The following is a 23,328-nucleotide window of genomic DNA, read 5'->3' as shown; positions in this document are numbered from 1 at the left end:
CAGCTGAGATCTATTACTCGGGTAAAGCCCTTCCCTAGGGTGAAGACCCCCTTAGCACGAGGAGAGCAATCCACAAAACAGCACCTCACACCCCAAAATCTGCTCTCTTCAAGAAACAGCAGCAATTGCAACCCCCCAACATCACTGTCCCAGCCCACAGTGAGCCAAGAAACCCACCGGGGAGGGAGAGCAGAGCCCTAAACCACGCTGGCTCCACCTGAACCCCCGGCTTCAGACCACGCACTGATCCCACAATCCCTATTCCTGTCTAAAAAGGAGGAATTCCAGCTCGCTGGGAGGCTTCCGGAAGCTCTTGAAACTCAACCACAGAGAAAACAAGTTGCAAGGAAATAACTTCACGCGGAGGCGAGAGACGGAGCAGAAGTGGCACCGGGAATGCTGACAAGCCAGGACAGGGGTGTCTCTAGCTCCGTAGCAGTGGGGTGTTGGCAGAGCAGTCGATACGTGTCCAAAAGGATCCGAAGCAGCCAGAGTTCCTTCGATAGCAGTAAAAGCATCACTTGGTCAAACTTCCAAGCTCATCCCCATTCCAGCCGCAGTCCCACAGGAACGCCGGCTCCATCGCGGCCGGTGGGAGCATCCCCTCCTCTTCCTCAGGAAGCTCGGGGGCAGATTCGCTTCTTCACCCGTACCGGCCAGCACTGACAGGCGCAGGAGCCGTGTCTCCTTCGTTCTCCCCATGGAAGCACATTCCCACAGGGAAACCTCACTGGATCTGACACACGGGATGTCTCGCAAGCAAAAAACCATCTTTTCCCTCTTCTCATCGCTTCAGCCGGACTGAACCACCGCAAAACGCAGCTCTTTATCTGCTCCCGCAGCTCTGCCTGCGCGGGGCTTGCGTAACCTCACCCCGGGCTGCCCCTTATCGCCTCCTCCTGCCTCCCGAACGCCGGTCACAGCCCCCGCCGCAGCCCGTTCCCCACCGCGGGCCGCGCACCGCGGGGTGAGCCCCCTGCAGAGCCCGGCCGCCCCCCGCGGAGCCTGCAGCGAGCTCCGGCCGGGCCCCGACCGGCGGGAACCGGCGGCGGGGGCTGTGACAGGCGCCCTTGAGCCGCGCTGGCGGGGCTCGCCCCGCTGACAGCCGCTCCCGCGCCGCTCCGGGGCCCGCGCAGCGCCGTGAGGAGGCGCCTTCCCCCGCGGCGGCCCCGCGCACCGCGATGGGGAGGGGGGGAAGCGGGAGGAGCCCCCCCTCCCCGGGCCGAGGTGAGGGCGCGCAGCCCGCCCCGCCGCCCCTCACCATGGTGCCGCCGAGCCCCGGAGCCGATCCCGCGCTGGAGCCGCCTCAGGAGCCGCCAGACAATAACCCTCCCGCGAGCGACGAGCGAGCCCGGCCTGCCGCGGCGGCCCGCGAGCCAATCGCGGCGCCCCGTGCTAGTTTGAACGCCCGGCTGCCACCAATCCGAGCGCCGCTTCTTACTCCCCTCACCGGGCTCCGCCCCGCGGCCCGTTTAACGGCTGTTTTTCCTTTGCACACGGCACTCAGGGGTGAGGGCTGAGGGGGCGTGCCTGAGCCTGTGGGCGGTGCGGAGGAGTGACGTGACCGCCATCCAATAGAAACAGCGGACTGGTCCGCGGGAGGCGGGGCCAGGCCGGCAGGCAGGTCGGGGAGCCAATGGGAGGAAAGAAATCTTTCCCGCCCATTCTCTGGCCCCGCCCCTCGTGTTGTTTGTTTGCGCGGAGCGGCACTGCGGGAGCGGAGCACCGGGGGTAGGGGGGCGGTCGGTGGTGCCGCCGCCGTGAGGCGCTTGAGCCCGGCGCGGAGCTTCCCCCGCGGTTCCAGCCGGCGGCCGCGGCGCAGGTAGGGCCGGGCGGGGGCAGCTCCCGCCGCGGTGCCTCAGTGTCCGGCCCCCCCGGCTGCGGTGCCGGTGCCGCACGCACCGGCCGCGGTGCTGCCGGGGGGGGGGAGCCCGTCGTACCGCGCTGAGCCCCCGCGGTGCCGCCGCGTGTGTGCGCGGGGGACTGAGGGGCCTCCAAAAGCTCCAAGGCCCTCCCCAGAGTCCCGACACTCCACCAGAGCCCCATAGATCATCCCCACAGCCCCGTGCGTCCCCCCACAGAGCCCCACAGATCCCCCCCTAAAGCCCTGAGGATCCCCCCAAAGGTCCCATAGGTCTCCCCAGAGCCCCATAGCTCCTCCTCAGAGCCCTGAGGTGCCCCCAAGGGTCCTCCCCAGAGCCCTGAGGGCCCCCCAAGCCCCACAGGTGCCCTGCAAAGCTCCATAACTCAGCCCCAAGGCTCCCCCCACACCCCATATGTCCCCTGCCAGAGCCCTAAGATCCCCCAAAGTCCCAGGAGTCCTCCCCAGAGCCCCATAGGTGACCCCCATAAACCCCACCCAAGCCCCCAGACACCCCATTCCCAACCCAGCAGCACCTCCTGAGGGACCCCCCCCCCCAAAATGATCCAGACACCGAGGGCCGGGCTTTGGTGGTTTTTGTTTTCCATTCACTTTTCCGCATACTTTTTATTTGTTACAAACATACAATTCTTTAAATATAGACTTGTAAAACTCCATTTGCAAAAATCTGCTACTGGGGGAGGAGAGGAGCAGAGGCACGAGGAGCTCCTCACGTCGGGCGTCGTCTGGCGCTAGTGGTAAGATCCAGGGATCCGAGCCCTGCCTTCGGCAACCGCCGGCCGCAGAGGGACGAGGGAGGGAAGGAAGGAAGCAAAGGGGGGGGCGCAGGACACCCCCCCCCGGCAGCCCCACGCTGGGCTGCCTAAAGTGCATCTGGTTTCTTTTTTGTTTTTCTTTCATTAAAAAAATAAGAGGAATAAAACTTTCTTCTTTCTCAAGGGACGTCGGGGGCAGGGGAGGGGGGAACGGGTCGGGCAGATCCCGGCTCATCCCGGAGGATCCAGGGCTGTTCCAGCATCGACCCGCCGGCACGTTCTGCTGGTTCCAACACCGCCTCCAAGATGCTGTTCCCCTCTTCCCATCTCGGCTTGATCCAAGAGAGCCGTTCCAGCGCCGGGCTGCAGGGCCTGACCGGCTCCGCGACGGCTCCAGCCTCTCCCTCCGAGCCACGGGGGTTGGCATCTCCCACCGGGAATGCTGTCCCGGCGCGGCATCAGCTCCTGTACCGTCAGCGCTCGCTCCCGCTTCCGTCTTTTTGGATTTTCTAGGATTTTTTTTTTTTTTGCTATTTTTATGGGTTTTTTTTCTTTTTTGGAAGCTTTTCGTTGGGCTCCCAAGAGGAGCCGGCGAAGGGGTCACCCGGAGCCACCGCCGCTCCCCCGGCACCCGGGGCCCATTCCGTGCCCCTCGCCCCCACAGCGGCCGGGCACGAGAATTCCCATGTTCATCCCTTTGCGGGGGGAGGGGAGGTGGGAATATGGACGTGAAGCGTTTCCAGCATTCCCGGCGCTCCGCACATGGCGGGTATTTACATGGCGTTTGGGCGCTATACAAGATTTACAGGTGAGTTCTGTACAGCCACAGCGCGCCCTCGACCCGGCCCTTCCGCAGCAACTCCCACCTGGAAGTTCCAAGGATTTGGGATCATTTCCCCCCCCCCCCATTAAAAACCAAGCCCAAAATCCAAAAGGAATTTGTTTTCTACATGAATCCAAACCAAACTCCCCCCCCCCCCCCCCCAGCCCCTCATCTATGTACACACCCGCGCGGAGACGTGTATCTACATATATATAGATACAGGCACAGCCGGGCCGCGGCGCTCATGGGGTGTCACCATCACCACCACCATCACCTCAGGGCTCACCCCTGGCACCGGCCACAACCTCACCCAACCGAAAGGAAAGGAAACCCCCAAAACTCACCCCAAAACCCCCCCTTGGAGCAGCCACCCGAGTCCTGGCTGGCGCCGCGGCTCCTGCTCTGCACCGTGCCTCCCAAACGCCGCTGGCATTCCTCCCGCTTCCATCTTTTCGGGGGGATCTTTTGGCCTCTTTTGGCTCTCTGCTCTTCTCAGCCATCTCCTGCGGTGGCAAATGGAAGCTTCCCACATGGAGCCGGCGCTTCTCCGCCTGGAGAAAGGCTTCGTGCTGCCGACGCCGCCGCGGCCCCGGCTCCCGCCTGCGCTGTCGGATGGATTTTGTTCTCCTTTTTGGCTTTATCTGCCTCTTGGTTTTGTTTTTCCTCCTATTCCATGTATCCCATGGGTTTCGAGCCGGGCCGGCGTCGAAAGGCAAGGCTAAATTCCTGCAATTCAGCCCCAAAATATAGGAATATATATATATCGTTTATATATATATATATATATATATGTAGAGCTCATCCTCTTCAAAAATGAAAGGAGAGGTACCGCCTGCGTCTGGCGCCGGCGCCCGCCGCTGAGTCCGGCACGGCGGAGCCACGCTTCCCCCCGGGAATCTCCTCCGTGCTTGAGGAAGGAGCGGGAAGAGCGGAGCGGGGGGGTCCAGCAGGACGTCACTGAGAGCTGCCTTCGGGTACAAAATACAGTACGGACGCGGGTGGGACACCGAGATAAAAGACTATTGCTCCCGTGTTGAGTGAGGAAAACCGGGCTTAAAAACGGGACGAAAGGAAGAAATCCACGTTAAAAATCCCTCGGGAAGAGCGACGGCGGCAGCGGAGGACACACGGATGGATGGACGGACAACGTCTCCCCCCCACACCCCCCGAGTGCTGCTCCGGTGGGGTGAGGAGGGACACGGTGTCGGCATCCCCCCCCTCCGCTGCGCGAGGGCTCCCCAATAAATACGGAGAGAGGGATCCGCCGGGATCCGCGGCAATAAATTAAGGAGGCGGCGGCGGCGGCTCCCGAAAAACAGCGGGAAAAACTCCATAAAAACCAGGAAAACTCAAGTCCTCAACGTGGAGAAGCCATCGGATGAGAGCGGGAAACTTTGGAATGAAGAGCGCTGGAGCCCAGCTCAGTCCGGAGGCGCTGGGAAAGCGCAGGGCTGGGAGGGCCGAGTGAGCTAAAAACCAGGCAACAACCAGCAACAGAAAAAAAAAAAGCCAAAAAAAGGGGGGAAAAAAAGACGATTTGAGAGTGGAAAACTCCGTTTTAATGCGCGAGGCGATGGGGGGGCCCCGGCGGGGGCAGCACCGGAGCGAAGGGATCAAAGAGACGGGGGAAAAATCCTCAAAAATCCCCCCAAAAAAAAGGTCCGGATCCCACCGGCGCCGCCGCCTGAGGTCGGTGCTGCGGGAGGAAACTCGAATCCCGGTGGAAGAGGCGGGTGTTGGCGCCGTGTGGGGAGAAGGGGAAGGTTTGGTGCCGGGTCGAGCTTCCCTTGTGCGATCCCGGTGGGAAATCCTCAATCCCGAGGAACCTGCGGGCCTGGAGCTGGGGGGGGGAGCAGTTTGCATCCCCAAAACCTGGCAAGGAGAGGGGAGGAAAGGAAGGGAATGGGGGGGGGATTAAAGGGGAGAAATAGATGAAAATAGAAAGGAAAGAGGGGGAGAAAGAGGGAAAAGGGGAAAGAAAGGAGGGAAAGAAAAGGGGAAAGAGAGAAAATAAAAGGTAAAAAAGGAAAATAAAGGGGGAAAAAAGAAAGTAAAAGGAGAAGGAAAGTAAGGGGCGAAAAGGGAAAACGGGGAAAGCAAAGGGGGAGAAGTAGGAATGCGAAGGGGGAAAAGAGGAAATAAAGAGAGAAAAAGAGGAAATAAAGGGGAAAAAGGGGAAATAAAGGGGGGGGAAAGGTAAATAAAGGGGGAAGAGGGGAAACGGGGGGAATACAGAAGAGGGAACGGACGTTGGTCCATGTGTGTCCCCGCCCCGGCTCCGCCGGCTCTGCCGCTGCCCCCCCCCCGGCGCTGGTGTCGGCACGTGGCTGGTCTCGGTGGTGCCCCCGGTGGCTCCATCGGCGCGGGCCGGGCTCGGATCCGGTCGCTCCCCCCCCCCAGCAACCAGCAGCGAGTCCTCGGCGGCGCCGTCGCGGTCGGGCCGGTCTCTCCCTCTCTCCGGTGGCGTTGGGGGGGGGGGGGGGGGTGTCGGGTTTTTTTTTGGGGGGGGGGGTGTCTGAGGGTGTCGTCGGGGTGTCGGGGAAGGGGCCGGCGGCGGGATCCGGGGCTCAGTCGTCGTCCACGTCGTCGCCGTCCGAGTCGTCGCCGGCGCCGCTGCCGCTGCCGGGGCCGGGGGGGCCGGCGCGGCGGTCGTAGAGCTTGTCCCGCTGGCGCTCCTGGATGTCGCGCATCTCCTCGGCGTAGCGGCAGAAGGCGCCGCCGAACTTGGCCCAAGCCTTGTAGGGGACGGTGATGGCGTTGCGGTAGGACGGCTTCACCTCGCTCACCCGCAGGAACACGCCGTACTTGTTGCAGCCCACGTCGAAGAAGAAGCGCTTCGAGTCCACCGTGATGGACGTGCCCTCGGGCAGCTCCCCATAGAGCCCCCCCCCGCCGGGGCCGCCGCCGCCGGGGCCGCCCAGCTCGTCCTCCTCCCCTCCGTAGTCGTCGATGAGCTTGGCCAGAGCATCGCGGAACTCGATGAGGCCCTGCGCCGGCAGCGCGATGGTCTGGCCGCTCTGCAGCCCGGGGGGACCGCCCGGGAACCCCCCCGGGCCGCCGGGGCCGCGGTTGACGGTCTGGCGGATGCGGAGGAAGCGGCCGCGCTGGTTCTCCTTCAGGTCCAGGTAGTACTTGCGGTTCTCCCGCACCAGGAACTCGCTCTTGAGGGCGCGGCGGGGGCCGGGGCCGGCGCCGTCCTCGCCGGGGGGGCCGGCGGCCTGGGCGAGCTGCTCGGGGCTGGAGGGGCCGAGCTGCGCGTAGTGCTCGATGAAGTCGCCCAGGTAGTCGCGGAACTCGGCGGCCACGGCCATGGAGAGCGTGAGGCGGCTCTTGGAGCCGCCCGCCCCGACCTCGGCGATCTTCAGGAACCGGCCCTTGGCGTTCTGCTTCACGTCCAGGTAGAACCGCTTGTTCTGGATATCCAGCCGCTTCGACGCCAGCTCCTGCGTCTCCTGCTCGGGGCCCGCTCCGCCGCCGGAGCCTCCTCCGGACCCGGCCCCGCCGCCGCCTCCTCCCGCTCCGCCGCGCCCGGTCCCGAACCCGCCGCCGCGCTCGCTGCCGCTGTCCCCGTCCGCCATCTTGTCCGCCCCGCGCCGGCCCTTCCGCGCGCGACCGCCCCGCTTCCGGCGGGCCCCGCCCCGCCCCTCTGCGACAGGGGTGACGTCACCGCCGCACTCCGCGCGCCGCCGCCGAAGCCCCGCCTACCGCGTCCCCGCGCGCCCTCTGCGCTGAGCCCCGCCCCCCCTCTCCGCGCGCCGCCGTGACGTCATCGCCAGCCCCGCCCGTCACTCGCGGCCGCAGGCGGCTCCCATTGGCTCCGCGCGCGGCGCTGACCCCGCCCCTCCTCCGGCGTGCGTGACGCCAGCGCCGAGCAGCATGACGTCACTGGCAGCGTCAGCAGCGCTGGGGGGGGGACACACGCATGGACCATCCGGCAGGTCCCGCCTGCTCCGCGGGTGAATGACATCACTGATGACATCATCGGGGGCTGCACCGGGGCCACGGCAGCCTCGAGGCCCCCTGGGGGGCTGCACAGGGACCTCCAGGACCCCCCCCCAGCCCGGGGCTGCTCCTGCACCTCCCGTGTTCATGGGGCTGAACCACCGCAGAGCCCGGGGGGCGGCCCCTCTGGTCAACTCCCACAGCCACGGGACCGGGCAGTGTGCGTGCACCCCCCTTGAGCCCCCCACTGCCCGCCCTCCCTCCGGCACAGGGACACTGAGCCCCCAAATGAAGCCCGAGGTCACGACACCCCCCCCTCCAGCCCCCCGCACCCATGGGTGCTGCCCCCCCCAGCACACACGCAGTCAGAGCCTCACAGACACAAACTCTTTATGTGGGGGGAGCAGCCCCCTGGAGGGGGATAAAGGAGGAAATGGGGGGAGGGGGCTCCACGCGTTGTGGGGCTGAGAAGCGGCTCCGGTGGGGTCCTCAGTGGGGCAGCTCGTGCGGGATGAGCTTGTAGTGGGCGCCGCAGGAGGGGCAGCGCTGGGCCTCGCCCTTGTGCAGCCAGAACCAGACCACGCAGCTGTTGTCCTCTTCGCCTACGGAGGAAGAGGAGGGGCCGGACGGACACAGGGGCGGGCACAGGGGCGGACGGAGGGGCAATGGCGGGGGGGGGCGCTGTCACTTACAGACGCACCCCACGATGCGCTTGTTGGTGATGGACGGGACGAGGTTCGGGTCCTCCTTGGTCCCCGCGTAGCGCTTCGGCCGGAACATGCTGTACGGGTCCTGCGGGGCGCGGCGTCAGCGGGGCCGGGTCACCGGGACCTGCCGCCCCCCCCGCACCCCCGCACTCACCAGGCCCTTGTTCATGGCCTCCAGCACTTTCCGCTCCAGGCCCGTCGCCTGCTCCTCATCGGTGGCCAGGCCGCCTGCGGGGCAGCGCGGTCAGACCGGGCAGCGCGGTACAGCCCCAGCCCCCGCTCCCGGTTCCCCCCCCGCTCACCGGGCATGGCGAGGCCGCGGGCGGGCGCGGCGCGGGCACAGGCGGCGGGCAGCAGCCGCAGGGCCGCGCTCACCCGCAGTAACCTTGAGGCCATGGCGGCGGCGGCGGAGACGGCGGCGGCGGCGGCGGAAGTGGAAGTTGCGGCGGTTCGGGGGCGGGGGCGGGGCTTGAGGCTCAGACACGCCCTCTCCAGCGAAGCCACGCCCCCTGTTGCTGGCCGCGCCCCCATGTGACCAAAGCCACGCCCTAGAGTCTGGCCACGCCCCCTCCCCACGGCTGGCTCCGCCCCTCGGTGAGGGGTGGAGGGGGGGTAATGGGGGACCATGGGGACACCCCCCAAGGGATGGAGACATGTCCCAGGGCCTCGGGGACAGGAGGGCCCCCCCAAGGGATGAGGTCACCCCCAAGGGATGAGGTCACCCCCAAGGGATGGGGTCATCCCCAAGGGACAGGCACACAGTGGGGGGGCAGGGATGATGTCCGTTGGGGACAGGGACACCCACCCAAGGGATAGAGACGGGACCATGAGGACAATGGGATCCTGGGGACAGGGACACCCCCCGGGGGATGCCCCGGAGCCCTGGGAACAGGAGGACCCCAAGCGATGGGGGCACCCATGGGGTGATGGGGCAATGTCTGTGCAGCCATGGGGACAGGGACCCCCCCTCGAGGCACAGCAACACCCCTGAGGGGATGCAGATGGTGCCCCAGGGCCTTGGGGACATCCCACCTCAGGGTGACGAGGCCACCCCCTGTGTCCCCCCACCCCTCATTACCCCCCCACTGACCACCCCTCGTGTTCTGAGCATTGGAAAGCAGGGGGAGGTGCAACCCACAACCACCACGTCCCCCCTGGGGGGTGTGTGACACCCCCAAACCAGCCCTTTTCCAACCCGATTCCAAGGCCTGTGCTGTGCTTTGCACCCATGGGTGCTGGGGGGGGGTGTGGTACCGGAGCCCCTTTGCACCCCTTTGGCTGGAGAGGGCTAAGCCCTGGCGGGGGGGGCCATGGGCCGGTGCCAAGGGAGGAGGGCAGGACGGACGGCCGGCCCCGCCGCAGCGTCGCCCGGACGCACCCGCTCGCCGCCACCCTCACCCCCAGCCCGGGGTGCCGGAGGGGGGGGACACACAGAGGACACCTCGATCCCAGTGGTCCCCCCCCTCTCCCCACCACCGGCCATGGGCATCCAGGGCATGGAGCTGTGCGCCGTGGCCGTGGTCATCCTCCTCTTCATCGCCGTCCTCAAGCAGTTCGGGATCCTGGAGCCCATCTCTGTGGAAGGTACCACCCCCCTCCCCTTTAATTAACCCTAATTAATCCTTATTAATTAACCTATTCTCAGTCCCCCCTCCACCTCTTGGGGTGTCCCCCCCCCATTAAAGGACCTGTTGGGCCCATCAATAGGCCCCCATAGGGTCAACCCTGCAGGGTTTTGGGGGTTCCCCCCCCGGGAGGGGGTGGTTGGGGGTGAACCTGAGGGTTTGGGGGTGCGGGGGGAGCCGCAGCCCCTCCCCCGCCCTGCCCCCCCCCTGCCGCGTCATGGCCCAGCCTTGCTCTGCCCTTCCCTGTGGGGCTGGGCCCAGCCCCCCATAAACACCGCAGTGAGGGGGCACAGGGGATCCCCCCACACAGAGACTCTCCTGGGGGGGAGGCTGGGATATTTGTGCCCCTTAAGACGCCCCCGGGTGGGGTGATGGGGAGACCCCAGCCCACAGTGACCCCCAAACCCTCCTAAAGGGGGGATCCTCAATCTCCCATTGCCCTCAAGGCCCCGACACGTCAATCCCTCCCCAAGACCCCCAAGTGCCCCCCAGAGATGGGACATTGGGACCCCCAATTCCCACATGGAAGAAGGGGCTCAGCGCTTCCCCTTTGCACCCGGAATACCCGGCTCGGGAGGAGATGGGGGTTAACCACCCCTGGCAGCACCCGAGGGGTTTTGGGGTGCTCCTGGTGCCCCGGCACTGCAGAGCCTCTCCCTGGGCTGGTTTTCCCACCCCAACATTCCCGATCCCGGCGCTGAGAGGCTCCGCGGGGGCCTCCTGAGCTGCAATTATTAATGAGGCATCATTTATTAATTACCTTCCGCCGGGGCGGGAGGCAGCATTAGCGGGGCCGGAGCGAGATGTTCCACACCCCGGGAATGCGCTGCTGGAGGCTCCAGGGGAAACCCTGGGATCGGGCGCCTTCCCCTCGGGATGTTCAACCCGGAGCTGCCCCTTTTCCCCCCAGCACAAGGGGTGTTTGGGGTCCCCCAGCAGGTCCGGGGGGGGGGGGTGGGGGGGAGGATCTGGGTGGGATGAGGCTGGAATGATGCGGAGAAGCCCCACTGCTGGGGGCAGACGGCGGCGATGCCGAGCTGGAGCTGGCGGCCGCGCGGCACCAACCAGAGGAGCTGGAGCAGCTGCTGGCACGGACCAAGTTCTCCAAGCGGGAGCTGCGATCCCTGTACCGCGGCTTCAAGAGCGTGAGTCGGGGGGGCCCTCACCCCGAGCGCGGCTGCGCCCGAGCCACGGCCTCACCGGGCGCCCGCTTCCCTGCCAGGAGTGTCCCAGCGGCCTCGTGGACGAGGAGACCTTCACGCTCATCTACTCCCGGTTCTTCCCGCAAGGCGGTGAGTGGCGGCGGGCGATGCCGATGGGAACGGGGGCCGGGATGCGGCGGCTTCACCGGCTCCCGCTCCCCCCGCAGACGCCAGCACCTACGCGCGCTTCTTGTTCGACGCCTTCGACGCTGACCGCAACGGGGCCCTCTGCTTCCAGGTGATCCATGAGCTCTTCCTCCAGGATCGCAGCTCCGCTCTGTGTGGAGCCGGTGCCGGGGTTGATGCCGGCACTGCGGCACCGGCTTCACCGCGGGGATTAAAAATAGCTGCGAGCGAGAGTGGCAACGGGATCAATAGGGATAAAACACACAATTCCCACCGGGGCATCCGGTGGCAGCGCCGGAGGAGGGGGGGAGATGAGGGTCCCATCCCTGCGGTCTCATCGGGATGTTCCCGCTCACAACCGCGGTTCCTCCGGCAGGATTTTGTCCTGGGGCTCTCGGTGCTGCTGCGAGGGACGGTGCAGCAGAAGCTGCGATGGGCGTTTAACCTCTACGACATCAATAAAGACGGCTGCATCACCAAGGAGGTGACTCGAGGCTGGGAGCACCCCAGGGGGTGGGCGCTGGGGACAGGGGTGCCCTCAGCGGGGGGTGTCCCCGTCACCACAGCCCCGCTCTGTCCCCGCTCAGGAGATGCTGCAGATCATGAAGTCCATCTACGACATGATGGGGCGCTGCACCCGGCCCGCGCCGCGGGACAGCGCGCCCGCCGAGCACGTGGAGCTCTTCTTCCAGGTGAGGACGCCCCGCCTCGACCCAGCAAACACAGCGGGGCCGGCACCGGCACCGGCACCGGGTCCGGGACAGTCCCCGCCGAGCCCCGTCTCTTGCCCCGCAGAAGATGGACAGGAACGGCGACGGCGTGGTGACCTTCGAGGAGTTCCTGGAGACCTGCCTGAAGGTGAGGAGCCCCCCGTGGGCTTCATCATCATCATCACCTCCTCCTCCTCCCCCCGCCGCCGGCGGCCGCTCCTCTCCCGCCCCGACACGAGGCGCGGGGGGGGCCGCGGCGGCAGCTCCGGGGCTGACCCGCTGCCGGCCCCGAGCAGGACGAGGACATCATGAGCTCCATGCGCATCTTCGAGGACGCGATCTAGAGCCGCGGCTCCCGCGGGGTGTTTTCTAATTAAAGCCGGTAGCGGCAGTTTGGGGACAAACCCGCGGATTTCGGTGCCGACGGGCGGGGGGGGGGGTCGGCGCTGTCATGGCGGCGCCCACACGGCGGCCGCTCCGCGTATCCTAGCAACGCCGCTGCTTCCTCCCGCTCCGGCTCTCATTGGCTGAGCGGCCGAACTCTGCCTACTCTCATTGGCTTAGCGGCCGAACGCCTCCGGTTCTTATTGGCTTCACGGGCGAACGCCCCCTGTTCTTATTGGCCGCACGGCGGGATGTTGTCGGCTTTCTCATTGGTGGGCCCGAGGGCGGGGCGGGGACTCGGCGCGGGCTGAGCGCGGGACGTGACGTAGGTGGCCCCGGGGACCCCCCCCCCCGGGTCCGGGCGCGGCGGGATCGGGGGGTCCCGCGCCGGGAGCGGGGGGACGGCGGGGGGGGGTGACCGCTGGGATGTGCCTGAGCGGGGAGAGGGCACCCTGGGGTCGGGGCTGGGTGGGATCGGGGGGGGGATCCCCAGGGATTGGGTTGTGCTCGATCCGGGGGATCCCTTGGGATGAAGCAGGGATCCCCCGGGATTGGGGCTGGGCGGGATCCGGGGGATCCCTTGGGATAAGGGGGGAATCACCTGGGATTGGGGCTGGGCGGGATCGGGAGGATCCTCATGGACCGGGGGTTGGATCCGCTGGGGTCAGGCTGAGCAGGATCGGGGCAGGGGGGATCCCCTGGGATTGGGGCATCCCTGGCATTGGGCTGAGCAGGATCGGGGGGGGAATCACCTGGGATGGGAGCAGTGCGGGGTCGGGGGGGTCCCGGGGCACGGACGCGCTCCTCTCCGGGCAGGATCCCAGGGTCCCGGTTGGCGGCTCAGGGATGCGCCTGGCCGGGGCCATGCGCCTGGTGCGGTTCCGGGGGCCGGGGGGGCCCGAGCCCCGCCTGGGGCTGGAGGTGACGCCCGGGGGGGACGCGCTGGTGGATCTGAGCGCGGCGGAGCCTGCCCTGCCCCGCTCCATGCGGGAGTTCCTGCACACCGGCACCAGCGGGCTGGCCGCGGCACAGAGGTGGGTGCCCCCATCCAAAGGTGGGTGCCCCATCCAAAGGTGGGTACCCCCATAAAGGTGGGTGCCCCAGTACAAAGGTGGGTGCCCCATACAGAGGTCGGTGTCGCCGTAAAGGTGGGTGTCCTCATAGAGGTGGGTGCCCTGTACAGAGGTGGGTGCTCCCATACAGAGGTGGGTGCCCCCATACAGAGGTGAATGCTCCTGTACAGAGGTGGGTGCTCCCATACAGAGGTGGGTGCCCCCATACAGAGGTGAATGCTCCCGTACAGAGGTGGGTGCCCCCATACAGAGGTGAATGCTCCCGTACAGAGCTGGGTGCCCCCGTACAGAGGTGAATGCCCCCGTACGGAGGTGGGTGCCCCACAGGGCGCTGGAGTCGGGGGGTCACCGGGTGCCGCGGGGCACTGTGCAGCTCCTGGCACCCGTGGGTGACCCCGAGAAGGTGATCTGCGTGGGGCTCAACTACCGCGACCACTGCCTGGAGCAGGACGTGAAGGTCCCCAAGGAGCCCATCATCTTCAGCAAGTTCCCCAGCGCCATCATCGGGCCCTTCGACGACATCGTGCACCCCGAGGACAGCACCGTGAGCACCCCCGGCCCCCCAACCCCCACCGCCGTGTGATGGGTGCTCAGCCCCTCTTCTCCCCACAGGAGGTGGACTGGGAGGTGGAGCTGGCCGCTGTCGTGGGGAAGAAGGGGCGGCACATCGAGGTGACCCCCGGCCCCCCCCTCTTTTCGGTGGGTCTCGGTGTGTGGCCCCACATTAAGCGGGTCCCCGTTGTCACCCCCCCAAAGGAGGCATCGGCAATGGAGCATGTCGTGGGCTTCATGGTGGGCAACGATGTCAGTGCCCGGGACTGGCAGATGAACAGGAACGGGCGGCAGTGGCTGCTGGGGAAAACCTTCGACACCTTCTGTCCCCTGGGGCCAGCCCTTGTCACCAAGGAGGCAGTGCCGGGTGAGGGACAGGGACAGCATGGGGACAGGGACGGCATGGGGACAGGGACGGCATGGGACGGTGATGGGATGGGGACGGTGATGGGATGGGGACGGGGATGGGATGGGGATGGGGATGGGATGGGATGGGGATGGGGATAGTGATGGGATGGGGATGAGATGGGGATGGGATGGGGACGGGGTGGGATGGGGATGGGGATGGGATGGGGACGGTGATGGGATGGGGATGGGATGGGGATGGGGATGGGATGGGGATGGAGATAGTGATGGGATGGGGATGGGATTGGGATGGGATGGGGATGGGATGGGGATGGTGATGGGATGGGGATGGCATGGGATGGGGATGGGGACAGTGATGGGATGGGGATGGGGATGGGGATGGGGACGGTGATGGGATGGGGATGGCATGGGATGGGGATGGGGACGATGATAGGATGGGGATGGGATGGGGACGGTGATGGGATGGGGATGGGATGGGATGGGGATGGGGATAGTGATGGGATGGGGATGGGATGGGGACAGTGATGGGATGGGGATGGGATGGGGACGGTGATGGGATGGGGATGGGATGGGGACGGTGATGGGATGGGGATGGCATGGGATGGGGATGGGGACGATGATAGGATGGGGATGGGATGGGGACGGTGATGGGATGGGGATGGGATGGGGACGGTGATGGGATGGGGATGGGATGGGGATGGGGATGGGATGGGGATGGGGATGGGATGGGGACAGTGATGGGATGGGGTACAGTGATGGGATAGGGACGGAGATGCGACAGGGATGGGGACAGGGTATGGCGATGGGATGGGGATGGAGATTGGATGGGGATGGGGACAGGGATGGGAACAGGGTACAGTGATGGGATGGGGACAGGGATGGGAACAGGGTACGGCGATGGGATGGGAATGGGGCACAGGCTCTTTCCTGACGGACACAAGAGGCAACAGGCACCGATTTGCCCCCAAAAGCTCCTTGTTTTCCCCTCCTGGGGGGGTTGGCGGTGGTGGCGGCCCCTCAGCACCCCCCCCGTGCCCCCTCCCTGCGCTGACACGTCCCCTCGCTCCCCGCAGACGTCCACAACCTGCGCATCAGCTGCAGCGTCAACGGGCGGGTGATGCAGGACAGCAACACCAACCAGCTCATCTTCCGCCTGCCCAGGCTCATCGCATGGGTGTCCCGGTAAGGGGGGGCCGGTGGCGCCGGATCCGCTCCCGGGGGCCATTGTGACACCTTCTGTCCCCCCCCCAGCTTCGTCACACTGGTCCCTGGGGACATCCTGCTCACGGGAACCCCCCCTGGGGTGGGCTGCTTTCGGAAGCCCCCCGTGTTTCTGAAGGTGAGGGGAAAGGGGGTGCTGGGGGGTGCTGGGGGGGGCAGAACGGTGTGTAAAGGCCCCCATGGAGGGGTTGGGGGGTGGCTGCCAGTGTCTCCCTGCCCCTCGCAGAGAGGAGACGAGGTGCGGTGCGAGATCGAGGAGCTGGGAGTCATCTGCAACAAGGTGGTGTGAGGATGGGGACGGGACCTCGCGCCCCCCAGAACACCCTTGTGGGGCTCAATAAAGCAGGAGCTGGGGCAGGACCTGCTCCCAGTGCTCCCGGTGGCACAGCACCTAGGGCTGGATGAACTGCTGGATGAAGGCTTCCAGCCTCTCCCGGCTGGCGCTGGAGCGGAAGGGCTGGGCGAGGTGGAGCAGGGGGCCGGGGGGGCCCCCCACCTCCTCCAGCACCTGTGTGGGGGGAGATGGGGGGTCACTGTGGGGCGGTTCGAGGTGCGGGTGGGCTGGCAGAGCCCTTGGTCCTTACCCCCATCTCCTTGAAGGTCTGCAGGGAGCTCAGGGCCAGGCTTCCGTTGGGGAGCTCTGGAGGGACAGAAAGCCTTGAGGGACCCCCCATCCCACGGCTTGGTTTGGGGGGTGTGTGGGGGGGTGACCCCAAAGCTGGAGGGACACCCCGTGCACCCCCCAACTCACCAGAACCCTCCTTGGCCAGGAACTGGAGCAGCTCCTCCACGTAGGCTGCCTCTGCGTGGGGAGATGGGGGTCAAAGCCCAGCACCCCCAGCGCAGGGCTGCAAAGAGAGCTCCGGCTCTGCCTCAGTTTCCCCATCAGGGAAGCAGGGTTTGGGGGGGCTGGAGGAGCAGTTTCCCACCCGGGGGGGCTCTCACCAGGCTGGGGCCAGCGGCTTTGCTCCAGGAAAGCCACAGCTCCAGCGTAGGTCCTCAGCGCGGGGCTGAGGAGCCGGCAGAGGAAGAGGAGGAAGAGGGGAGAGCCCTGGGGCTCCCCGAGCTGCACGGGGGGAACGCGGAGCTCAGGGAGAGCACCCTCACCCCGCGGGGGTGACAAAGGGGACCCCCCCACCGCAGGGACCTTGAAGCAGCGGCACGCGGGGGCCTCGTCCTCACTCTCGCTGTCACTAAAGTCCATCCTGGGCCATGGCTGGCGCCTGCTGAAGGGCCGCGGGGCCGTGTCGCAGACCCAGTGCTCCCCCTCCGCCTGCGGGGACAACCGGGGCGCCGCCGGCCCGCTGAAGCCACCCTACGGCAGCCCCACGTCCCCTGCAGGGACCCCAAGCCCTTGTCCCCTTCCCAAGAGGGGCTCCGGGGGGGCTCCCACCTCCTCTGGCTCCAGCAGCCCGCACAGGACGAGCTTGTCCACGATGTCCTCGCTCCAGCAGTCGAGGGGCTGGCAGGGCTGGCGATAGGAGCAGGAGGAGGAAGAGGGGGGCTGGCCGGTCCCCGGCCCCCCCCCAGCCACGCAGAGGGTGGTGAGAGGCCACGGCGATGCGATGGCACTGCCACCCCGTGCCAGCGGCCCCTACCCGCAGCCCCAGCAGGGTTGGGGGCAGCAGCCGGAGCAGCTCCAGGGTCTTGCGGTGCAGCTCGTCCTGGCTGAAGATGATGCTGGAGGCGCTGGTGGGGGGCTCCAGGAAGGGCAACATCTCGGCCAGCAAGGCACGGATGGCACAGGCTGCAGGGCAACGGTGTCACCGGTTGTCCCGGTGTGACCGATCCCGCTCCGCGCCTCGCTCCTCACCTCCCACCGCCTCGCTGGCGAAGACGGGCAGGATGGCAGCGCTGTGCTGGCCCAGCTCCATCCAGGTCTCTGCCGAGGCCTTGGGGACCACCAGGATGTCACCAAGGGGGGAGAGGTGGTAGAGGCTGAGCCGGGCCCTGAGCAGGATGAGGCTGTGCTGCACCAGGACGCGGAGCTGCCCCGAGAAGCCCACGTCGTGCTGGCGCAGCAGGATCTCCTCCAGCAGCCAGGCAAAGTCCCGCATCAGCCGGGAGAGGAAGACGCCCTGGAGGAAGAGGAGGATGAGCAGGAGGCTCCCTGCATGGCGCTGGGAATGCTGCTCCAACAGGAAGAGGAACCTGGAAGTGAAGCTCTTTGCCTCACCTCCCGGTATTTGTGCAGCAGCAGCGCGGAGGTGATCCCCACGGACATGATGGCGGAGCAGGACATGCTGTCTGTGAAGGAGGGATGAGGGAGAGGAGCTTGGAATAACTGGGAATGAACAGCTCTGCCAAGGAGAGACCCCGGCAGGACGCACAGCCCTGCATGGGCAGGCTGGAGGATGGACCCCGCTCACCGCTCAGTGAGTGCAGGCCCAGGCTGGTCACCAACACCTCCTCTGGTGCCTCCAGGCCGGTGGCCGTTGTGGGGCCAGGAGCCCAAACCTCGGTATTCCCGGCATCCAGCTGGCTGGGCCTGGGGAAAACAGGGTGAGAGGGGGGAGGAAGCGTGGCCGGGAGCCGACACTGGAGGCTCAGTGCTACCCCAGCGCTCACCACGTGCCGAGGATGGTGGGCAGCAGCAGCAGCGGCTCCTCCGGCTTCCCCGCGTGCCTGACATGGCTTTTGGCCACAAACTCCTGGGAATGGGGATGAAGGAGCTGACGGTGTTCACCGGAGCACCACCGAGCTGACGGGATCCACTGGAGCTTCCCATAGAGATGGGCTCACCAGATCCCCCCGACACCCCAGACCCCCCTGTCCAGAGGCAATGACCCGCCCAGAAGCAGCCCCAGCTCCAGACCCGCTGCCGTACCTGTAAGGAGAAGGGCTGGGCAAAATCCACCCGGACACAGCCGAGGTTCCGGCGCAGGGCCCGGAACGCTGCCCAGAGGCAAGCGCCGATGCTGAGGGGCTGCGCGCCGCGCTGGGGGGACCGAAGCGTTACTGGGGTGCAGGGGGTGACGTGGGTGCTGCACCCACCCCGGGAAAGACCCTCTCACCGCTCCCTCCGGCTGGGAACCGCCGGGGACCACGTCGTAGCCGATGCCCACCGGGACGAGGAGGACGTCAGGCACGGCGCCGGCCCGCACGGCGCGGAGCACCAGCGCCAGCCAGCGCCGGGCCGAGGCCGAGAGGTGCAGCGGCACCGCGGGCTCTTCCAGGAAGATGAGGAGAGGCTGCCGGCTCCTCAGCACCTCCTCCATGTACTGCTGGGGGAGCTGGATGAGGCTGGGGGGCACCGGCAGCTGGGGGGGCCCATGGCTTGGCCAGCCCGTGGTTGAGACACCCCGAAACACATCCAGCTTCCGGGGCTCAGGGGGTGTTTTATCCCTCCCGGCACCCCAGGGTGCACCTACCGCCGCCAGCACAGCCCCTGGGAGCGCGTCCTCCGGGTCACTCGGTGTCTGCTCCATCCTTGAAGGCAGGAAAATCCCTCCCAGGCGGCGGAGCAGGGATCTGCAGGGGGAAAGGAGACACCCGGGCACCCACTCGCCCAGGGCTGCGTCCCCCTTGGCTCCTCACCGGTGCATGCCGTTCCTTACCGGAGGCGAGGGCTGCAGCCCTGGGCACCCACCGTCACCCTGGGCACCCCCAGCCCCTGGGAGAAGAGCACGAAGGAGAGGAGCGGCCCATCCAGCTGGGATTTGTGTGTGGAAAGGAAAACCAGCGGCACGTGGGGCTGCAAGGGAGGCGCGGGGCTGAGCGCCCGGCGTGCCGGCGGCACGGCACAGCACCGAGCGCGGCTGCACCGGGTCCCCACCGTGCTGGCTGCCCTCAGCACCATCTCCAGCTGCCCCCGGTGCAGCTGCACGCTGAGGAACAGGCGGCTCAGGAGCTTCAGCAGGGCCCAGTGGCAGATCCTGCAGGAAAAGCAGGGAGTGAAGAAGCACCCCCAGGCCACGGCGACCCCATTCCCTGCCTCAGTTTCCCCACCCGGGCAGAGGAGGAGCAGCAGGAAAGAGCTTGACCCAAAGCTCAGCGCCCACACAGCAAACAAACTGCTTCATCCCAGAGGGAAGGAACAGTTCCCTTCGGCTTTGCTTTGATTCCATCCTCCCAGTGGGGTTTGTTTTAATCCCTCCCTTCTCCACTCCCGTGTCAGATTCCCTGGAAGGAATCTGGGGGGAAATATCCCTGGGGAGCTGTGAGGGACCCAAAGGGCATCCCCCAAAGGGTCCTCCTGCAGTCCCCAAAGGATCCTCCTGCATTTCCCTAAAGGTCCTCCTGCATTCCCAAAGGATCCTCCTACACCCCCAAAGGATCCTCCTGCACCCCCCAAAGGGTCCTGGCATATTTCCCACAGCATCCACCCGCATTCCCAAAGAGATGGCACCAAGCATGGGGCCACCAGTCAAAGCCCGTCCAAAAGGGGCTTAATAAAGAGCACGAGAGCCCTGGAGTGGAGGGACTGGGAATGCCCCAGGCAGGAGCTGGGATCGCTCCAGGAGGAGGCGGGAAGTGCCAGCGAAGGGGGCTCACAGCCAGGGAGGGAGCACAGACCTCAGCATGAGCAGGGAGAGCGGGCCCTGGATGTCACCCAGGAGCTCCAGGACCTTCCCCTTCCACCGCCGGCCCCATCCATCATCCTCCCTCAGGCCACGGGCGGGAGCAACATCCCGCACCCTGCGGAGGGATGGAGAGGAGGCGGGAAGCACGAGGCGGAGCGTGGGTGATCTCTGGGGTCCCTTTCAACCCAAACCATTCCTGGATCCCTCGCTCCGGCCACCAAATGGGATCCCACAGCTGTGGGGGGGAATGTGACCCCATAGAGCCCCTCTGCCCGCTCCCACCCACCTCCTGCTGCGGCAGACCCTTGCCGCCAGGTCTCCAGGGGTGTCAGCAGGAACCTCCCAGGAGCAGACAGCGAGTAAAGCGCAGACCCTCCGGACCAGCCAGCCCCGGAACCTGGGCAGGGACACGGAGCCGTGGCAGGGGCTGCTCCAGCCACTGGAGCTTTCTCTCCCCACTTTACAGCTCCAAAGGGAAAGGCTGGTTGGGATGACACCAGCTCAGCTGCGGAGCTGGGAGAGGAGGAAGAGGATGGAGTGTTGGGAAGAGGCCGCTTCGCCTCCCCCCAGGGGCTGGGAGCGTGCGTGAGCTTGTCCTTGCGCCGGAGCCAGCTCTCCATGAGCTCTCCATAGGGAGATGTGACTTCCAGCCTCCCACACAGCTCCTCTTTGGAGTAACTATGGAGCAAGGCTGCTGGAGAGGCAGCCCCAAGCCTCTGCGCAGCAGGGGAAGGGGTTTCCATGGGGATTGGGATAAACCCTGGGGAATAAAGCACCCTTTATTCCCCGTCCTCACCGCGTGTCCTTCTCCGTCACCCGGCTGATGTCGCGGAAGCCGAGGGAAGGGAGGTGCTTGGAGTAGAAATCATCCTGGAAGGAAGGAGGGAACGGGCATGGGGGGGTGCAGCCCCACTCCAGCCTCACATCTATCCCCTGTGCTCCCCACAAGCACACAAACCCCTCCACACGGGGCTCATCCTCTTCACCAGCATCCCAGGATCCCCAGTTCCCGGGATAGCTCCAAGAGCTTCCCAGTGGAGGCTCTTACCCAGCTCATGGGGGTGCAGGTCTGGCAGCAGCGCCCCGAGTCCGCCCGGCACTTGCTCAGGAAGGGCAGCACGATTTCCACTCTCTGCCCCGAAACACAGACCCAGGTTCTCATCTGCGGAGACACGGGAATGGCAGAGACCTGGATGCTCCGGGAATACCGAAGGGTGCGGAATTCCCCCCAAAACACTGAGCAGAAATGACTTTATCAGGGTGGAAGGAGATGCTGCAAAGGGGAGACTCAAGGGGGGGTCACTTACGTTCCTCACTCAGAGCCGGATCCGGTGGGATCAGCACCCGGGAAGGCTCCAGCAGCAGGTTCTGTGCAGGGATGAGCCCTCGGAGCAGAGCAAAGCTGTGGGGACACAGGGCAGGGGGGGTCAGCGAGGGTGGGAGGACACCCCAGACCCCGCGTCCCCATCCCACCAGACCACAACCAGAGCCATGGGGCAATGGGGTGACGCAGGATGTGACCTGTGGGGTGCTGCTGGTGTGGGGGAAGCAGGGTCACCCCCTTGCTGGGGGTCCCCTCCGTGCCCACTCCTGTCCCCAGGGAGTCCTGTACCTCGGGATGGGGCTGGCAGCCCCCGGCACGGCGTTGGGGTGGGGGGACGAGAGGAGAAGAGGTGCTGGGATGCTCCAGGATCCTGGAAAACAGGAGATGGGAATGGGGAGAAGGGGTTAGTTGGGAGGGTTTGACCCCCATGTCCTACTGGGACTTGGGGGGGGGGTAACACACCCCACAGAGGCCCCAACACCCCATAGGGACTTGGGGGGGTGTTATGGGGTCCACATGGACCCAATATTCCCTGATTGGGAATCACACCTCCCATCCCCCCCAACACCCCTTATGGAGCCTTGGTGGGGGGTAACACACCCCACACAGGCCCCACATACCCTATAGGGTAACACGCCCCACAGCCCCTATAGGGCCTTAGAGGGGGTTATGGATCCCACACAGCCCCATAGGATGCGGATGGGGGCGAGCAGCACACCCCACTCAGGCCACAGGCCCCACACTCCCTACAGGGCCTTGAAAGGGGGGGTATGGGCCCCACACGGACCCCACATTCCCTATAGGGCCTTGGGGGAGGGAGGCAGCACCTCCCTCATGGGCCCCACATATCCCATAGGGCCCTAAGAGGGGGGTTACACACCCCACATGGGCCCCACACACCCTATAGGGCCCGTGGTGGGGGGTTAACCATCCCATAGCCCCTATAGGGCCTTGGCGGGGGGGGTATGGCCCCACATACCCTATAGAGCTCTGGGGGGGGGCGCAGCACACCCCACACAGGCCCCACACACCCCACAGAGCCTGGGGGGGGGGTATGGGTACCACACAAGCCCCACATTCCCTATCGTGCCCCACACGGCCCCACACGAGGCCTCCCCGGCTCTCACCGCCGCAGGCCCGGCCGCTCCGTCCCGCTCCGCCCCCGAGGAGCCCGGCCCCGAGGGGCGGCCCGGCCCGGCCCGGCTGCGACCCCGGCCCCGCCCGCGGCCTCGGGGTGTGCCCGGCCCCGGCCCCGGCCCCGCCATGTGCCCGGCCCCAGCGCGGGGGCCTACCCCCCCCCCCGGCCCCGCGCCCCAGCCCCTTCCCGGGCCCCCAGCACCTTCGGGAGCATCAGCCCCATTCCCACCCCACATCCCCACCACCCCTGCGGGACACCAGCCCCCCAACCCTGGTCCCACCCCCATCACCCCCATGGACCTCACCTCTAGTCCCTATCTCCACCCCTGTCACCACCATGGACATCACCTCTGCTCCCCATCCCTGCTCCCCATTCCTGGTCCCGTCACCATCCCAGGTCCCCATCACCCTTGGGAACATCAGCCCCATTCCCATCCCATGTCCCCATCACTGGTCCCCATCTCCATCCCCATCAGCCCCATGGACACCAGCCCCATTGCGGCGTCCCAGCCCCATCTCCATCCCCATCAGCCCCACGGACATCAGCCCCATTGCGGAGTCTCAGCCCCGTCTCCATCCCCATCACCCCAAGAACACGCACCCAGCCCCACCACGAGGTCCCAGGTCCCCATCACCTTCGGGAGCATCATCCCCACCCCACGTCCCCACCACCCACCGCAGACACCTCCGGGAAGCAGCCAAAGGGGCTGAACGTGCCTGAAACCAGCCCAAAACAGCCCCGCTGTCACCTGCTGCGGGGGCTGGAGGTGCGGCTCAGAGCGTTCATCCCTTAATGGTCCCCTGAGGGGAAAGAAGAGGCGAGAAACGGGAGAAAAACAACGGAGACGAGACAAGAGATGGGGAAATGAGCGGAGAGAAAAGGGGGGAAAGAAAATACCTTGAAAAGCGAGGGGGAGGGGAGAGAAAGGGCGAGAAAAAAGGGAAAATAAGAGAAGAAAAAGGAAAAAAAGACAAG

The 23,328-nt window shown here is 66.2% G+C and overlaps 6 protein-coding genes and 2 long non-coding RNA genes across 17 annotated transcripts in view; 4 read left to right on the top strand and 4 right to left on the bottom strand.

Moving 5' to 3' along the window:
- Nucleotides 1–1,102, top strand: part of LOC115618567 (NPC1-like intracellular cholesterol transporter 1) — an 8,466-nt gene extending 7,364 nt beyond the window's left edge. The window contains exon 13 of the mRNA XM_030510277.1: nucleotides 843–1,102. Coding sequence (XP_030366137.1) covers nucleotides 843–1,102 — 260 coding nt within the window. The remainder of the gene's footprint in view (nucleotides 1–842) is intronic.
- A 603-nt stretch (nucleotides 1,103–1,705) lies between these two features.
- On the top strand, nucleotides 1,706–3,431 carry LOC115618455. Its single transcript, XR_003994804.1, has 2 exons — nucleotides 1,706–1,822; nucleotides 2,524–3,431. It is a non-coding gene; the product is annotated as an uncharacterized LOC115618455 (long non-coding RNA).
- On the bottom strand, nucleotides 2,448–7,044 carry PURB (purine rich element binding protein B). The gene is made up of 2 exons (XM_030510020.1): nucleotides 3,805–7,044; nucleotides 2,448–3,146 (listed from the first exon to the last, which is right to left on the bottom strand). The coding sequence occupies exon 1, from the start codon at nucleotides 7,036–7,038 to the stop codon at nucleotides 6,028–6,030; it is 1,011 nt and encodes a 336-aa protein (XP_030365880.1). The 5' UTR covers nucleotides 7,039–7,044; the 3' UTR covers nucleotides 2,448–3,146; nucleotides 3,805–6,027.
- A 728-nt stretch (nucleotides 7,045–7,772) lies between these two features.
- Nucleotides 7,773–8,655, bottom strand: LOC115618451 (cytochrome c oxidase subunit 5B, mitochondrial). The gene is made up of 4 exons (XM_030510029.1): nucleotides 8,412–8,655; nucleotides 8,264–8,337; nucleotides 8,095–8,194; nucleotides 7,773–8,004 (listed from the first exon to the last, which is right to left on the bottom strand). The coding sequence occupies exons 1-4, from the start codon at nucleotides 8,638–8,640 to the stop codon at nucleotides 7,892–7,894; spliced, it is 516 nt and encodes a 171-aa protein (XP_030365889.1). The 5' UTR covers nucleotides 8,641–8,655; the 3' UTR covers nucleotides 7,773–7,891.
- A 21-nt stretch (nucleotides 8,656–8,676) lies between these two features.
- KCNIP3 (potassium voltage-gated channel interacting protein 3) lies at nucleotides 8,677–12,176 on the top strand. Its single transcript, XM_030510030.1, has 8 exons — nucleotides 8,677–9,693; nucleotides 10,755–10,879; nucleotides 10,957–11,026; nucleotides 11,104–11,174; nucleotides 11,439–11,546; nucleotides 11,650–11,754; nucleotides 11,858–11,920; nucleotides 12,069–12,176. The coding sequence occupies exons 1-8, from the start codon at nucleotides 9,420–9,422 to the stop codon at nucleotides 12,114–12,116; spliced, it is 864 nt and encodes a 287-aa protein (XP_030365890.1). The 5' UTR covers nucleotides 8,677–9,419; the 3' UTR covers nucleotides 12,117–12,176.
- Nucleotides 10,466–12,994, bottom strand: LOC115618454. Its single transcript, XR_003994803.1, has 2 exons — nucleotides 12,909–12,994; nucleotides 10,466–11,914 (listed from the first exon to the last, which is right to left on the bottom strand). It is a non-coding gene; the product is annotated as an uncharacterized LOC115618454 (long non-coding RNA).
- FAHD2A (fumarylacetoacetate hydrolase domain containing 2A) lies at nucleotides 12,431–15,758 on the top strand. 2 transcript variants are annotated; one of them, XM_030510022.1, is made up of 8 exons: nucleotides 12,431–12,481; nucleotides 12,973–13,190; nucleotides 13,557–13,773; nucleotides 13,842–13,901; nucleotides 13,986–14,148; nucleotides 15,221–15,329; nucleotides 15,399–15,486; nucleotides 15,595–15,758. In XM_030510022.1, the coding sequence occupies exons 2-8, from the start codon at nucleotides 13,003–13,005 to the stop codon at nucleotides 15,655–15,657; spliced, it is 888 nt and encodes a 295-aa protein (XP_030365882.1). In that variant the 5' UTR covers nucleotides 12,431–12,481; nucleotides 12,973–13,002; the 3' UTR covers nucleotides 15,658–15,758. The 2 variants fall into 2 exon arrangements, with proteins under 2 accessions (XP_030365882.1, XP_030365881.1); XM_030510021.1 differs by having other exon boundaries at nucleotides 12,466–13,190.
- Nucleotides 15,107–23,207, bottom strand: GPAT2 (glycerol-3-phosphate acyltransferase 2, mitochondrial). Of its 9 annotated transcripts, XM_030510007.1 has the most exons (23): nucleotides 23,102–23,207; nucleotides 21,504–21,585; nucleotides 21,199–21,293; nucleotides 20,940–21,053; nucleotides 20,688–20,761; nucleotides 20,178–20,288; nucleotides 19,884–20,006; nucleotides 19,144–19,243; nucleotides 18,926–19,062; nucleotides 18,740–18,839; nucleotides 18,383–18,589; nucleotides 18,196–18,306; nucleotides 17,937–18,019; nucleotides 17,738–17,856; nucleotides 17,545–17,615; nucleotides 17,182–17,446; nucleotides 16,967–17,115; nucleotides 16,762–16,839; nucleotides 16,516–16,641; nucleotides 16,314–16,434; nucleotides 16,120–16,170; nucleotides 15,953–16,008; nucleotides 15,740–15,876 (listed from the first exon to the last, which is right to left on the bottom strand). In XM_030510007.1, exons 4-23 carry the CDS (start codon nucleotides 21,051–21,053, stop codon nucleotides 15,760–15,762), a joined length of 2,313 nt encoding a protein of 770 aa, XP_030365867.1. In that variant the 5' UTR covers nucleotides 21,199–21,293; nucleotides 21,504–21,585; nucleotides 23,102–23,207; the 3' UTR covers nucleotides 15,740–15,759. The 9 variants fall into 9 exon arrangements, with proteins under 9 accessions (XP_030365861.1, XP_030365865.1, XP_030365864.1 ...); XM_030510005.1 differs by having other exon boundaries at nucleotides 15,730–15,876; nucleotides 16,314–16,641; XM_030510001.2 differs by having other exon boundaries at nucleotides 15,107–15,876; nucleotides 18,383–18,839; nucleotides 18,926–19,243.
- Between the last annotated feature and the right edge of the window lie 121 nt (nucleotides 23,208–23,328).

The sequence above is a fragment of the Strigops habroptila genome, chromosome 21 (assembly GCF_004027225.2).
Source record: "Strigops habroptila isolate Jane chromosome 21, bStrHab1.2.pri, whole genome shotgun sequence".
Lineage (NCBI taxonomy): Eukaryota > Metazoa > Chordata > Aves > Psittaciformes > Psittacidae > Strigops > Strigops habroptila.
Note: the sequence above shows the minus strand (reverse complement) of the source record. Positions and strands in the feature narration are given on the sequence as shown.